The following is a 17,327-nucleotide window of genomic DNA, read 5'->3' on the forward strand; positions in this document are numbered from 1 at the left end:
AAACGTTTTTACCCACCATGCTTATTTAAGTCATCTATTGTTTAAAAATTATTATATTGCTGGTTTAAAATGGGCTGGAAATTAAAAATCACTCACAGAATTACTTTAGGAAACAGCAAGAATCAAAAATGACCATTTATTATTAAGCAAGAACACCCATGGACAAAATGCAAGACAAATTGAATTTATTTGGGTAAATACAGCATAGTTTACAATATTACATACATTTAAACTGGTTTAACATGCATTTTTTTATTTTTTAAAGGCACATTTAAAAGTAGCATTTTAATTTAAGTGTATTCAACCGTTCTCTGTAATCGCTTTTTACCGGAATAGTGCAAATTCTCGTGCCGCTGTGTCGCCTAAATCTGAGCCGGTGAAGGGCTGCTGTTCGCGGAGGAACTGCAAACTTTAGACCGCGGCCTCGCATTTCACTCGTAGCTGAGAGATGGCGTGACCGACTCCAAAACTTGCCCAAAAACAAACAGTACTGAGATTAGAGAACATATTTTAATATCAAATTAAATTACACTCAGTATTATAACGAATACAATCCATTTATGTTATACAAGGCAAAGGCGTTTCCAGCGCGAAACGACCACTGCTGACGCAGCTGACTGACATCTCGTCCTTATGGTGCGTTGTATAAAATAATATAATTTACACCACATTAAAGACTTTATAAATGAAATAAAATGTATGAGTGCCCCAAATCAGCGGCGGCGACCCTGAGAGCCACTCACTCCTGTGGACTTAAAAAGCCCATGCGCTCAGCAGCTGCGTTGTTGAGAAGTTTCACCGGAGTCGAGCTCAACCCAGCGGTTAGGCAGAAAAAAAATAACCCAGTGTTAAAATTACCCATGCAGCACCTGGGTAAAATATTAAAAATAACCTAATAAAATGACCCAACAAGCTGAACCCAGCATTTGGGTTAAAAAAACAAAAAAAAACAGCATTTGGGTTAAAAAATAAATAAGTGTAATAATACTTTTTTTTTCTCACTTACTGTATAAAAAGGACAATAATGTATCTATTAATTTTACTGACATTTTCTTTAACTCTGAAACACAACATGCAGTGCAAAATTCAAAATAAAGGTAAAATACCTGTAGAATCAATACAGAAAATTCCTTCATAATTATACATTGAATTCTATTTTTACAGATTTCTTTGTTGTAGTTGTTATTGTTGATCAGAAAAAATACTTGATCTTCAGGTAAAATGGCAGACTTCACTCTGGTGATATACAGTATGCCAAACTTCTCCAATCCTTTAGTCATAATCGACTGCAAGTTTGCATTCATGTCTCCATCCAATCAACACCAAATGAATAGAACCAAGTCATCAACCTACTTTTTTCCATTTTTCTTACACTAGGATACAGTAGGCCTATATGTCAGAAAAAATGTCACTACTTCTGTTTCATTGTGACTTTAAATGAATGATAATTATAAGCTAGCCAAACTCAGAGATGAATTTGAGAATTTGCTTTAAAGGACAGAGCACATGCAGGCTATAGTTATTTAATTAAATCGCAGCATATCACAATTTCAATTTTATTTCAATTAATCGCGCACCCCTACTTGCCAGTGAAGGTTGTGCTCTGGGCTATCAGTATGGAGCCTTTATCTCCCAAAAGAGCTGTCAATCACGTGGCTGTTCTTTAAATTCTCCCTTTGTGGCTAATTTCAGTTTAGCTTTGACATGGAGCGATTTCCAGCAGAACTGCTGAGATAGAACCTTCAGGCCTGATCAAAGTAGGGTTTTAATCATGGCTGTCTCCGGTGACATTATCAGAGCATTATTACCCCCGTTTACCATGAATCACATTACCTAGTCCCATCCACACAGCACAAAATCCGATTTAGCGCTCACCCTCCTGCCTCACAGGCCGCTCTGATTGGAGCATAACTCAATTCAGCACACACAGGCAGTCCCATTGCTCTCATCTTCCCACAATCACTCTTATTGTGACCTCTTTAAGGAGCAGATTACCTGCAAAGAGGAGAATTTATAAGACCTCTCGTTCTTCTTGATTTGGGTAATTCTTTGTGGAGCTCTGTGTGAGTGTCGAATTGAGGAATCTCATGGCTCTCGGATGTCGGTGTGGAATGGACGAGGAATGGAGTCTTTAAATCACAAAATGCTCTTGGCATTTTCTAACTCTTAACGAGCCCATCTTACTCTTGTTTCTCTTTCTTTCAGTGTTTATCTTCCTGTTACTTGCTTTTTCTCTTCCTATATTTTACATGACATGCTTAACCTAAATTTCACCTCCTCTTCAACTCCCCCTGCCAGTTTATTTCCCTGTTTTATGTAACAGTAATGAGTGTACTTGCACTACCATTTGAATAATTGGGTTCAGAGAGATTTTTTAATTCATTTAAGCAACACCAAATCAGCATATTACAATGTTTTCTAATAGATTATGTGACACCGAAGACTTGAGTAATGTCTGCTGAAAATTCAGCTTTGCTATCACAGGAATAAATTGCATTTTAAAATATATTAAAACAGAAATCAATTATTGTAAACTGTAATAATTGAATCTCAATATTTGTGTTTTTACTCTGTTTTTGGTGAGCGCATGAGAGGCTTTGTTAAAATGCATTAAAAACTGTTACCAAGCCCAGACTTTTGAATGGTAGTATGCGTGTACAGTATGTTGCACGTACATTTGTAAGGCACTTGCAACTGTGCTGAGTAGACGTTTCTGACTGAAGACCTCTGTAATTTCTCCTTCACTCTGACTGTCTTTCCCACAAGCTTCATTCCAATCCAGTTGCAATAGTATGATAAATGGCTTGATGTTAGAGCAAGATTAGAGATATTAATCCTGTTATGAGCGTATTAGTCTATCAGATTAATTTTAAAGCAGGAAACAGTCTTAGTTGTGCTCAGAGAGGGACGGTGCTCTGGTCCTGTTTGCTTACATTTGCTTGAGATTTTTAACAGTTGAATGTGTGCAGAGCTCTGTCTGTCATGATGCCAGGTCTGTGTTTACTCTCTGCCTTTGGCATGCTTCGGCATGCGAACAACCTCTCTTCCTGACAGAACCAGGCTCAGCCAGACCAACTTTATGATCTCTTGAACACATTGAGCTCTTCAGACTGGAAGTTTGTGTCTAATCATTTGACTAATAATGAGTTTATGAATTCCCTAGTACAAATGTGAATGTTTAATGATATTTATGCACTGGAAAGGTTTACTTCAAAATTTGAATAGCAGGTTTTAATTGCAATTTTAATTGTATGAAATTAAGTGAGTAAATCTAACTTCTGATGCAATGGCACTTAAAAAAAAAAAGAATGCATACACACATACAAACACACTGTATACTGTACTGTAGAGTTATATGTGATAGTTTTTCCTTTAGGATACATTTCAAAAGCCAAGTGATGTAAAGAGGTGAATGTTGTCTAATCTTCACTTCTACACTTTCACACACAATGATAATGATAACAATCAATTGATAATTGAACATGAACAGGTCATTGTGAGTAGAAATGTAACTGTATGACTAAACATGAAAACAAAAAGGCATCTTTATTAATTTTATTCATGCTAGGAATAGCAGTTCTTCCCAACTGGAGGACTCATTGTAAATATAACAAATAATCATAAGCAATGCCTATTTATAAGTGAACTATATTATTCTGTGTAGAAACCATTAAATGTTTTCTGCTGTATTCACCTCGAAAATCATATTTGCTTGTACTTGTATGCGTCAGAGAACCTTTATTGAAAATAAACTGCGGATGGCAGTGAGTTAGCCTCAGCTCTCATGCTGACTGCTTCATGATTTTGTGATGTAGGCTGAGGGGCATCTGCAGTCATGTGTCATTGTTTACGTCACAGATGACCTTGACCATGTAAATCTCATTTTCCTCCCTCGCGTCTGGACGTTGTGGATCTTTTCTGGGAAATTCGGAGGATTGAAAATGAAAATGCCAAACATAGAGAACAGCTGTGAGAAAGTCATTGCGTCATACAGTATGTATGAAAATATTAAATCTACATTTGCCCCTCAGTTGAACTGCTGAACTTTCCTTTTTTAATTCAAGTACAAACTGTGCTAATCTTGCTGATCTCATTCATGTGTAAACACTGCAATAGCATTGCAATATGATAGTCTTCATAGACAAGTTTAAAGCCTAATCCCAAGCAATATGAACAAGGGATGTACAATGCACAGCTTGACCCATGGTTGTCATAACTGAGCCATCACAGTGAAATTTGTTGCAAATGTCATCAGTACAGTTGGTATCCTGAACCATTTGTCAACATTCTTACATAGGATAAAATATGACACAGATGCTAGAGGAGATTCCCCCTTGTATGTAAAGGGCTTTGAGTGCCTTGAAAAGCGCTATATTAATGTAACAAATTATTATTATTATGCAAGTAGTGCCTGTAAAAGTGACATTTGACCCTTAACAAGTTTTAATTGAATACCGGTGAAGTCTGGAGATTTACAAGAGCTGTAGACTGTGTAAAATGTAGCGCTACAGGCTAATGAAGTTACAGTGTAACCAGGCTGCGGTGAGGAGGTGAGCGTGTGGAACATATTGTGTACTAGAGCAGCCTTGACCTGCATGTTCTGCTTACTGACAGCCACGGTTACAGTACGCTAATTGTGTGTTACTTCTAGAACAGTTAGTGCGCAGCACCTCAGAATGCCCAAGAATGCAGGATCTCAAGACATGGGCTGCATCTGAATATGCATACTTCCCTACTATATGCTCACTTAAAACAGTATGTGAAAAGAGTAGTATTTATGAATTCACAGAATTCGTAAAAAGTACCCAAATGGCATTCTGAACTGCACATGCACACTTTACAGTCACACAGCTGATGCTGTAAATCATATGACGGATGAAGTGTGTCTAGATTTTATTTTTCTATGTATATAAAGCATACATCTTAATGGTAGCAAAGCAAGTACTTATTTAAAAGACGTGACTACTCAGAGAATATGTGATTTATAGACCCAGGCATGTTTTAAATGTTGAACATGAACTGCTTTTGCGGTGCAAAGGTCAAAAAGGTCCATCTGGTAGTGATCGTGAGAGATTCAAAGCTTTTCAAAACTTCGAAACCAGTTGCTTTGCAAAATAATTCAAATTGCTTATAATTTTGCACACTGTTGACATCTGCTGGTTAAATTAAACGCTCAATGACGTGTTATACAGAACAACAGAAAGTGTTTTCAGGAAAGCTGACACTGCATGACTTTTGTCAGTTTGTTACACGTGCCAAAACAGTCATTTGAAACAATAGATTTCTAAAGGCTGGGAACACACACATCACTTTAAGCTGATGATACATGGAGCGACTTTCTGCGCAATTTTGAAGGGCAGCTTTTTTTGAGCAATGTTTCCTGGGCACTTTCCCAATGAGAATGGGTAACAAATTTGTACTGTATCTGGATACTTTAGATCAGTAATGTGGGCCCTGTGTCTCAACATTAACCAAATGCCAGCAACATTGCTCAAAAAGTTGCCCCATTTATCATGAGCCTTAGTCTAGCACTTGGTTACATCCCTGTTGAAAAAAAACAGCATAATTGTGGTTAGGTATGTTTTGAAGCATAGCAGCTGGTTTGAGCTGGTCCTTAGTTGGTCCTTAGCTGGTTTAATCTGGTCATGTGCTGGCCCTAAACTGGTTGGCTCCTGCTCAGAACCAGCTCAGGATCACCTTATAACCATCTTAAACCAGCTCATGACCAAATTAAGGACCAGTTTAAACCAGCTGCAATGCTTCAAAACATACCTAACCATTATTTAATTTTTTCAACAGAAATCTGTTTACAAAAACGATTAAAAACCAGCACAGTGGAATGCAAAAATGCAGATATACATATGTGCAGGAGTTAATGTTAATGTATAAACCTCCATTCATTCAAGAGCAATTTATATCAGCAGCTGTGGATTGGTATTGTTGACTGATGTACATGTTCTCCATTGTGCTGCTTAAAATGACCCTTTAGGGCTTTATGCACATAAAAAGGCAACTCATCACATGTAGCCTGGTTTCATTCTGCAGCGATCCTCTTATGGCTCCCTATAGAAGCAAGACTCCACACATCTGACATCTTAACTGCTGATATCATAGAAAAGCTTCTCACTTCAATACATAAACCTGTTAAAGTGAGCCATGGGTCTCATTTTTCTGAGGCGCATCTCTAAAAGTATATCCTCTCTACAGTATATGCCATGCTGAATCTAGCTATAATTCCCACGTCATATTGCCATCAGGGAAGCCTCTTAGTTCACAGAATGCGTTTTACATTCCAGAGCACTGGTTTTGAATTGTTGTTCAATGTAAAAGTGCTGGATGGATGTATTTGACTATTGTGCTGCCTTTTTTGCCTTTTCTTCTTCTTTTTCTTCTTCTTCAGTGTTTTGTGCAAAAGTGATGCATTTTAAAGGTGCCATAGAATGCATTGATACAGTATTTTAAATTGTTCTCTGATATCTACACAGAAGGTATGTGGCTTAAGTAAGGGCAAAAAATCTCCAGAAACGATTTTACATGTCCATTTACAACCCTAGGATTTCTCCCTAGAATGAAACGGTCTGTTATTGGCTTATTTGGCAGGGTCATGAATAATAATGAGCTCTGCTCTGATTGGCTGTTTCACAGTACAGCTCATCAGCAAGAAGGAAGCACAGGGAGGAAAACATATATTTAAATACTTTCTCTTGCAGTTATATCGTCGGGTAATTATACTGTATATAAAACGCGGGCATCAGGGAGCCGTTATTAATATGCGAGGCATTGAAACTGCTTTTGAACAATCCATCGATTGCGTTATAGTTTTACTTTCAAGAGACCCGATCACACAAACTATGTTTACATTATGGAGCAACAGTACTTACCACACATTTCACAAGATCAGATGCTTGTCAGTGGTGCTCAGGATCTGTAAGTCATTCGCCATCATCCTCATCTCTCCTTACTGAGAGTGAAATCTTATGAACTGTAACAGGCTACCGCTAGCAAGGAGCTAACCATGTCCCTTTAGTGGCTCGCGTTATTTGCTTTCTGTGCCTTTCTGAATACAGACACCAACCCATCCCTGCACTTCACACCCCCTGCACGGCCTGGAACATAAAATGTATTTTGTTATTTTCGCTGTTGTCCGCGCTTGTTTATTTACAATACCTGCAGAGCTTCTGATGGTTCGGCCGGCTTAGAACAAGGGCGGGTTTATGCAAATGTTGGGGGCGTAGTGATCCCGACTGTTGCGTCACAGTCGGTGTTATGTTCTGATTCGCCTGTTTTTCAGTGGTCTTTTTTAATCACGAGATTTACATATGAAGGAGAAAACTATGGTGTTTGAGGCTCACTGTATGTCATTTCCATGTACAGAACTGTTATTATTTAAATATGCCAGGGTAAAGACAGTTTTTCATTCTATGGCACCTTTAAGATGCAGTGTCAAGTTAAAAAAGTATCAAGACCATTCACACTTTTTCATTCCAGAATTTTGAACCGACTCTAAAGCCGAAATACTTGCATACTTTTGATGCAAACTCTTAGCATATACAAACAACTGAACACATACTCTTTCAAAGTATATTTAATTTGATAGCATGCATGAACACATTCACACTAGAAAGTGTATTTCTCTTCAGAAGTTTCTCTTCAGAAGTAAAATATCTTTGTATTCTTGTAACCTAGACTTGATAGGGTTTTCCCATTTAAATTGCGAGACATGGATTGGTTTTAAAAAGTTGCACGCTGTGTTCTTAGGCCTGAGATGTGAACACGAGTCCATCTAGTGCATGTTTACATAGAAAAATAATAGAAAAGCAGCACAGTTGAATACAAAAATGCATTGTGTGTGTATGAACAGGTGCTATTTGTTCACATCCATGCGGCTGTTTGTAAGAATAATCTTCTCCTGGGACAGCGATAAACAGCTACGTATATCTCCCTGACAAACACTCTTGGTTAATGACACACAGCTTTCTACCAGTGAGAAACAGAAACGCACGTTTACTTCACTGCTGTGACTGTAAAAGAAGTAATGTGAGGAATAGTAGGTTTATGCTTATGATATGTGTGTTGCACATGTAAATATGCGGCTATATTGGTCCTGCCATTTGGAGATTAGTCTCTTATGGCAGCCTATATGCTGAGGGAGGAAATGGATGGGGCTACAGAGACATATGTGATTGGCGTCACAGTTACAATTCATTTAGCGAAGTGTGTGCTTCATGCATTATGTATCTGTTTGCTTGCATGTTTACTTGTACATATTCTTGACTTCCTCTCTAGAATCCCTCTGCGGTCCACATCACATTTATGATTTGCCAGGAAATGAGTGACACTAGAAATAGGCACTATACAAAGGAAACATGCATTATGCATTTTGTGTTCACTACAGCAAAACACTCATCCCTCATCAGAAGTGAATTATTGTAATCTACTTCAATGCATCACGTCAATGCACTATTTCAAGAATTACAGCGACTGTCTGATAATACAAAATGTAAACCTTGAGATTGCCTGCATTTTTAGTAGTCATATAAACTTTGTGGAATAATTAAAAGAATAAGAAAAAAGTTAAGAGCTGTTTTGATTTTATAAATAGGCTGATCTAACCAAGTGTGTGATGTGAATTATTGAAGCACAGGGTGCGCTGAGCTCTGTCTTGACTCATCAAAGGTTTTAGAATGTACGGTCTATATTTACACATGTAAATGCAGAAAAAATATATTGGACAAAAATAAAACAAAGCTGTTGTTTATCCCTGTTAATGCCATTACTATAAATGTTTGTTGGAGTTTGAGAATAAGGACTATTTGTTTGTTATGTGTTTATGATTGTCATGGTACACTGAATAAATGTCTTTGTGTGATTAAAGGAGCATTGTTTGCCATCTTGGCCATTCTTTGTCCATAAAACAATGGACTCTAAACAAGTCACATGTCCATCTCTGAAATCTCAATCTGACATTAAAGTAATAGTTTACCGACAAATTTAAAATGAAAAAAAAAAGGAAATTAAATTAAATAAAAATGTAAAATATTGTCATTCCACTTATGTCATTCCATCATTTTTATTAATTATTTAATTTTTTTAAATTTTATATTATGGGTGAAAAAGGGGTGAACTGTCTCTTTAAATGGTAAAAAAGGAGCAGCATCAGCCTTATTTGGTCTGGGCCTAGTTACATGAAGTCTGCTTTGTAACTAGGCTTTTTGGTAACTGATAAGACCGGTAGGTGTGTTGATCTGGCGGTGACTGTGGCTAATAGCTCTGAACATGCACATTTGGCCATGGACCAGTGGGTTGAATGGAGGACAGCTAGTCTCTCCGGGCTGATACAGCCTGGCCTGTAACCACAGCGCTTGAGGGAGTGAAAAAAGCAGATATTTTCTCATTTTAGAACCAAACAATTAAGCTGCCATTTTGAAGGTCACAAAGTAGCCACTATTGTTGTTCTGTTTGTTAAAAAATGTATTCTCTTATGAAGTAATTAACATTTCAAAGGCTTTTCCCTGTATACACACTTAATTTTGACACAGGGGGAATTTTCACTTTTTATAGTCTTTGGGTTGGGCTTATTTTAAATTAACAACATGTTGCTGTATTTGATAATGTCTTTTAATGTAGAATGTAGCCTTGTAATCTCGCTCTACCATTCTAACATGCAAGTAAAATTATACTGTGAAGTTTGGCAATGTTTGGGAAAGTCAGCTGGACCTTGACTAAAAAGGGTCACACAATGTAATTGCAATGCACTTTTAATCCACCTGTTTACTCGTTTTAATTTTCAGCAAAGCACAATTTCAATGTCCTACTGAGGGTTCATTCATTGAGGGTCATTCAATCACAGAATAAACAATCTCCTCTGTACTGCATTCCCACTGCGACTCACACCATGAACTAAATCTCAATTTTGTTTCCTGCCAATGTTTAATTTATGGCTGGTCTGTGTGTTGGTATTTTCTGTGTGGAGTAGCTATGTTTGGGACCACCATCAGGTTTAAAGGACAGGTCACTCAGGGCTCAGTGAACTAAGATTAAGTGTGACTCTAATTGTGATGCTTTGAGAGTAACATTCCACAAGCGTCTCTTCTGATAGGGAATGCCATGCAATTGTATGGTTTGCAGGGTGTCAGAATATGCAACTAATCATATATGCCTTGCTGACTAAAAAGTCTGTTTTGTAACTATTTATTTAGTGGTTAGCATTTGGGAGTCTGATTATAAAAGTGATTTTCAGAAGGTTGAGTCCATCACTTGACCTCCAGAGGCACTTTAAGGCAAGAACTTCTAGAGTAAATGAAGCCTCTAGAAACTAAATAAGGTCAATTGGTTTTTAATTCAGCACAGACGAAGACAGACAGTGAAACTGGATCATTTTCTCCTCTACTATGTTCCCTCCCTCAGGTCTGGTTCACTATGTTTTCTACACTAGTGCTCTCCCTTTCCTCTGTTCCCCCCACAATAAATAACCAATAGTGTTTCCAAACTACACTCTCAGAAAAGCTGTCACTGGGGCGGTACCTTTTTGAAAGCTACAGTTTTGTAACTTATTTACCCCTAATAGCTGCATAAAAGTACCTTAAAGGTACATGTTAGTAGCTTTTGTGATAGTTTTTGTACATTTTTTTCTGAGAGTGTACTCTTACCTATATAGATCACCTGGAGCATGCTTTTCTCCAACAAAGTCAGACCATCTTTAACTTTTGTTGATGAAAAGAAAATACAGAAATTTATGAAGTCAATATAATGTAGCCAAGAGAAGAACGAGATAAACGAGAACACTGTATCAGATCCATCTGTTGGCAGTTCCTGGCCTCAGATTCATATCTCCCTGTGTTGTTTTTGCTCACAGAGGTGCAGCTCTGAGCTCTTTTTATGTTTTTATTTTTCCATGGTGCCTCATTCTACTGGACTTCTTATGCTGGTATATAATTGTGAAGTGATGCAGTTGATCTAAATCAAAATTTCATAGGGCCTTTGGTATTTGCACGGATGATTTATGGATTTATGTTCATTCCATGAACCAACATTGTCAGGGTAACACAAACAACACTAAAATAATGCAGTGCAGCATACATTAACTAAACAACATAAAATATACATTCAACAATACTGTCCTGTAAAATTACATGTATTGTCTTTTTTAATCTTATATTGATTGTAAATTATATGGCAATGCATGCATTTTTTTTTAAAATATACACTTTTACAGTTGTGTTTTACAGTAAATTGGTATTTATGGTCCTATTAACTGTATTTTTTCAGCTATAAAACATGTTTTGCTTTTGCATTTTATTCCTTTAAAATTAATAACATTTTTAGCATGTGAATTTTGTTGGTCATGTGTACTGTACATATGTGCTTTTTATGTATGTGTTTACATTCTACATTCTAAAATATGACATTCAGAGGAGCATTGGTGATGCAGAGCATGTGATCTGCACTTTTCACTGTCCATTAGACTCTAACTACAGGCAGGCAAGCCTACTGAGCTTTCTTTGTGTGTGTGTGTGTGTGTGTGTGTGTACTGTATGCGTGTGTGATTTCCAAGGCCATGGGAGTGTTTTCCAAGTGCTTGCTCTTCCATGATCACACCTGAGCTCTTCGGCTGATGCGAAGCCTCAGGTTGCTCCGTGTCGAGAGCTGTTTAGGGTAACCATGCGTGACAAAGCTGCCTTCAGTTGTGTTTGTCTGCCAGTAATTCTCAGTCTCTAGTCCATCAGAACCATTCACTCTTCAGCTAGCAGTCCTCTCCATCTTGAGTTTACATTTCAGTCATTTACTTGGGTTTTTGAAGACATCAAAGAGATGTTCTGAGGTTTTCAGGAATTTGAGATTTGCCTGCGCTAACAAACAGCATGCTGAATATCCTGATATCCTCGCTGGTCGATGCGGATCGTAACATGCGATGGAGGAGGATTGAGCGATTGTCCTCGTTGGCAGTATTTATCATTCTATTTCTTTGTGTTGTTTTTCTGTGTTGCTGAGATTCATCCTGTGCAGAAATTGTGTTTGTGTTTCAGTTCATTTTGAGTTAAATTTGTTACAGTCATTCATGGCTCTAATGCAAATATTTCATCATCATCGCTTGTTACATTTAATTTCATTTAGCACATTTATGTTTACTTTTTTTGATGACACTAAGAGTCTTGGGTAATAAATGTATATGGGGAGACATATTGGTCACTAAAAAGCATTATCTTCTTAAATGTTTTATAGCTCTGTCCTATCACTTCCTCTCCTTCCATGATTCCTAAAGCCTATAGCTATGAGAGAATGTGACCTCTTACACGGAGTTATTTTGGGTTTAACCCTCTGGTCTGGTTTATGACAAGAATTTATCCAGCAGCTTGACTAATCCAAAATATCCATAGCCTCTCCCCTGGACCTGTCTGTCAATCATCAAGGTATTTGCGGAATTACATCTACAAGCAGAGACCTTGTGACCATTAGCTGATATAGACTTTTAACAGAGAACATAGCATTCAGTGTCTTCAGTAAGAATTGGTTTACTCAGATTACAATTAATGTTTGTCTTTTTGAGTGGTGCACCAAAGTAAGCCTTGTCTTATTAGGGATTGATTTGCTGATTTTTTGTGTGCTGTATCTAATTTGGTAATTGTGGTACCGAGTTAAAATCGATCTTTTTTTTTTATCCTCAGTTTCACTGTTTTCAGAAATTATCTTTACTATCTTAATGACAGTTACAAGAACTGTGGAGATCAGAGACAGTCTGCTTCCCTTGTTACAGGCAGTTGGCTTGTTGAATGTAAAGTAAACCATTTTTCTCTTCTCTTGTTTGCTGATCTCCAGGAATGCTTCAGGGACCTAAAGCATGAATGCATTATCACTGACAACTAAATGATTGACTATACTCTTAAGGGGTCAGGGATATTTTTTGCTTTTGAGAAGCTGTTTTTCTTTGATTTTATCAGTTGCAAACATAAGTTGACATTTTACAGTGAACCGTACAGCCCATAATGCTGATTTCAAAACAATACAAACAGCATTCTATGGCCCTGTCCTATGGGAGGGGACCCGGAAACCACAGGAAGCAGTCTGTATTGCAGCAATTATGTCCCGTTAGGTTTCCTGAGGGGTTTGTTATCGACCAAAACTCGGTCTAAAGTTTAAACTACATACAATCTTAGAAGTCTAAATAAAAGTCTAAGTTTTAGTAGGCATAATTAGGTTGCCCATTCTAGGTTTTGAATAGAATGCATATTTTGTTTCCAAGACTCATTTACACATTGCACAGACCACTTTTTTTAACAGTCACTGTATGTTTAAACAAACATCAGAACACATGGAGCTAAAATTACTTTATAATTATTATTTTGTATTTCTATTTTAATTTTAATTTTATTAGTCATTAGAAAAACAGCCTAATTTGACCCATGTTTTGGAATGCTTGGTTATTTAAGAATATGTTTAACAGTCCAAAAAATACATTCTTTTTGTGAGAATTTTTTTTTGTGTGTGTGTTAAAATATAGAAACTACTTATTTCTCCTACTTAAACTTTTAATCGGCTAGCAACAGCAAAGCAGCGAGTAACAACTTTGATCCACTTCACCTTGCTTCCCTCTCTCCATTCCATCCGCTCCCCGGTCATAATAAAAAGGCCAGGCACGGGGGCGTAACTGTAGTTTTTATTATTGCATTTATCGTTTGATGTAAAATAAGACACATTTATCACATAACACGCGACACTAGCACACAAAACAGCTGCATACACATAAAGAGTTAAAATTACATTTCTGGAATTGTGGTTATACAGCTCACGCTGCCCCGGTTTCCACCCAACCACCCCCGCTGGAGTGTAATGGTCCATTCCAGTCAGACATGTCATGATTGTTGCTGGGAGAGGAGAGAAGCGAGGATCGAGCTCATCTGTTTGAAACTTCTGCCGCTGTGGGACGGTTCGCATCGATATTATTAAACTCTGTGGCGCGGTCGACTTTAGGACAGCAAGGTGTTTCATTGTTGTTTTTTCACTTTATTAAAAAGAGAAAGAGACAATCAGCAAGGTATTCGCGTAGCATCTGAAGTTTGTGCGTGTTCACGCGCAATAATAGATGATGAACTTTGGACTGCTGGATTTCAGTTGTGTTGACATGTCTTTGGGCGGGCAGAGGAAATAAACCCGCTTTGCCCGGCGCTGCGGCGGCTGCTGGGCAGGACGAAGGAGGAATATTTTTGTGTGTGTGTGTTTTGGGTGTAGTGATATTCAACAACAGTAAACTTGCTACGCCGGGAGCCAGCAAGATATCAAAATGTCTGCCAAGGCTGCAATAAATAAGGTAGGAAATTACTTTACTAAAGGTACTTTTCAAAACAATTAGACGGGATACGAGTCCTGACCCATTTAAGGAGCGATACATGTTGGAAAAGACGCATTCTCCACACGACTGTATCCCATTTTCCTTATAATCCACGTGAAAGGCAGAATCTTAAAGAGACAGTTCACCGAAAATAATAATAATAAAAAAACTAATCCTTTACTAACTCTCGTGTTATTTTAAACATTTACAACTTTTTAACTTAAATGGAACAAAAAGGGGAAAACAAGTTCACAAATCATTTTTCATTGCACGAAGAAAAGGTGTTATGAAAGTGAATGGTGACCGAGACTGTCATTCTGACTAACATCTCCATTGGTATTGCACGCACAAATAATACGAGTTTGGAATACATTTTGCGTGAACTGTCCCTTTAAGATTCTTGGACAATTTAAACGCGTTCAAAGTAAAGCTTCAGGAGGCTCGTTATGTAACTTACCTGTTGATTATAAGTGGCACTGAAATGCCAAGACTTGTCATGTGAAAGTGGTGTGAAATTACTGCACTTTAACTATAGTATCTATTTTCGCGAGTTACTGAATATTGTAGACCCTGAATATTGTCTCTAGGGATAGTCAATAATGCGCACACGGAAATCTCAACCTCAAAATAGTTTCTGTTTGTCTGAATAATGTGGGCAGGATTTTGCAGGTGTAGGAAACTACTACTCTGGCCTGTGCAGATGCAGATAAATGCCTCAAATTATATACGAGATTCTGTTCAGTTATTGTATTATATTCAGCCTGCATATTTGCTTAGGGATTGTTTACATTATAAGGCATGTGGTGGGAAAGACTCGACCAGAATGAGCAGTGGTTCTGTATCTGAGAGAGAGAGAGATTCAACATTTACATCAACCAATTTGCCAACATATTAGAACACGCTCCCTTTCAAGGTCTCACTCTACACGACACAGAGATAGTGTCTTCTCTACGCAGATGACCTGGTCCTTCTGTCGCCCACTGAAGAGGGACTTCAGGGCAGCCTGAATCTGCTGGAGGATTACTGTCAGAACTGGGCCCTGATGGTCAACCTCCAAAAAACTAGAGTAATGATGTTCCAGAAACGCTCCAGATCTCAGGGACCAATACACACATTCACACTATCACACAGAACCATTGAAACCACAAAAACATACACTTACCTCGGCCTGAAAATAACTCCAACCGGTAACTTTACTTTGGCTGTGAATGAACTCAAAGAGAAAGCTCAAAGGGCTTTCTATGCCATAAAAAGATCCATTAAAATCGACATCCCAATCCAAATCTGGCTCAAACTTTTCAAATTTATAATTGAACCAATTGTTTTATATGGCAGTGAAGTGTGTCCTTCTATAAAATTTGATTTCTTAAATTGGGAAAAACACCCGATCGAAACTCTACATTTAGATTTCTGTAAAGGAATACTCAATGTCCAAAGAAAAACTCCAAACAACGGATGCAGAGCAGAATTAGGCCAATACCCTCTCCTTCTAAACATCCAAAAAAGAGCCCTGAAATTCTGGAAACACCTAAAAACAAGCGACCCCAACACATACCATTACAAAGCCCTAAAACACCAAGAGCTGAGCGTAAGTAAGAGTCCCCTGTGCCAGCTGGTGGTGAGACTGACTGAGCTCACACACACTCAGGATCAGCCAGCCTCAGGACACACACACACACACTCACACACATTATAAACACAGAAAAAGACAAGTACATCACCCATTGGACAAACACCATTAAAAACCAGCACAAACTGGGATGTTATTCGGCCCTAAATCGAGAATACACTGTTCCGATCTACCTAAGCGCCGTGAGTGATGTGAGACTCAGGAAAACTGACGATGTACAGACTCCGTGAACACAGTCTGGCCGTAGAGACGGGCCGGCGCAGACAGACCTGGCTCTCTCGTGAGGACAGACTCTGCTTGCACTGCATCCTGGGAGTGACGGAGACGGAGCTGCACTTCCTCACAGAATGCACAAAATATATAAAGATATCAGAGACCACTACTACCCCACAATTAATAAAATATTCCCCCAATTTAACACCTTTAATCCAACCCAAAAACTCAGTTTCATTCTTGGTGAAGAAGCCAAATGTTCTAATATAGCTCAAGATTTGTAGCATCTTTTCATCTCCTGAGGGACAGCCAGAGAGAAACAAACAGCCAAAAAACACACACTCACTCACAGCCCAAACACACACCATTAGATCTAAGGATTAAGTTCAGTTGTTACATGTCTGTAGTATAATCTTTTATTTATTATTATAATTCTTTATTTTATTAATATTTTATTAACACCATTTTATTTATTTTTTTGCTATATCTAGCCATGTGTTTATATAATAATGCCTTTTAGTTTCATTATTACTATTATTTTCTCTAAGCTTTACTAAATGTTCAGACATTCTAAATCACTTTCTATGTTGTTTTTAATGCTTTGGCAATACAAAATGTATGTTTTTGTCATGCCAATAAAGCTTTATTGAATTGAATTGAATTGAATTGAGAGAGTGAGTGTCTGCGGAGAAGTCGTTTTTGCGTGGGTTATGTGTTTAAGGTGGCTCACGAAGTACAATGGCGCACATTGTGTTTGTGTATGTGTTTTTGCTGATCTTCAGTGGGCTTCCTCTTCCACTGTACTGTGTGAGAAGCATATGAAAACACAGGAATGTGTATTGCACATACAGTTATTCAGGTTTGGCGAGTTTCTCTTGATGAAATTATTGCGTGATGATATAATGTCAATACACACCATGGCATTACATCAATTTACACCATTGACATTATATACATTTAGCATTAAACACATCTATCTATCTATCTATCTAGAAGCTTGGACCATGGCATTACATCAATTTACACCATTTACATTATATACATTTAGCATTAAACACATCTATCTATCTAGAATCTTGGATCGATTGCTTCAGTCTGTCCCTGTCTGTTGTGCTGCTGAGCGGTTTGCGTTTGTAGCTCCGCTTTTTTGTTGAATCT

At 37.8% G+C, this 17,327-nt stretch overlaps 1 protein-coding gene across 5 annotated transcripts in view; it reads left to right on the forward strand.

Annotated features, from left to right (window-relative positions):
• Positions 1-13,847: 13,847 nt before the first annotated feature.
• Positions 13,848-17,327, forward strand: part of LOC306878825 (tight junction protein 1-like) — an 81,925-nt gene continuing 78,445 nt past the window's right edge. For all 5 annotated transcript variants that reach the window (XM_079431372.1, XM_079431373.1, XM_079431374.1 and 2 more), the window contains exon 1: positions 13,848-14,305. In XM_079431372.1, the coding sequence (XP_079287498.1) occupies positions 14,279-14,305 (27 nt within the window). In that variant the 5' untranslated portion in view covers positions 13,848-14,278. The remainder of the gene's footprint in view (positions 14,306-17,327) is intronic.

Source organism: Barbus barbus (assembly GCF_936440315.1).
Source record: "Barbus barbus genome assembly, chromosome: 2".
NCBI lineage: Eukaryota > Metazoa > Chordata > Actinopteri > Cypriniformes > Cyprinidae > Barbus > Barbus barbus.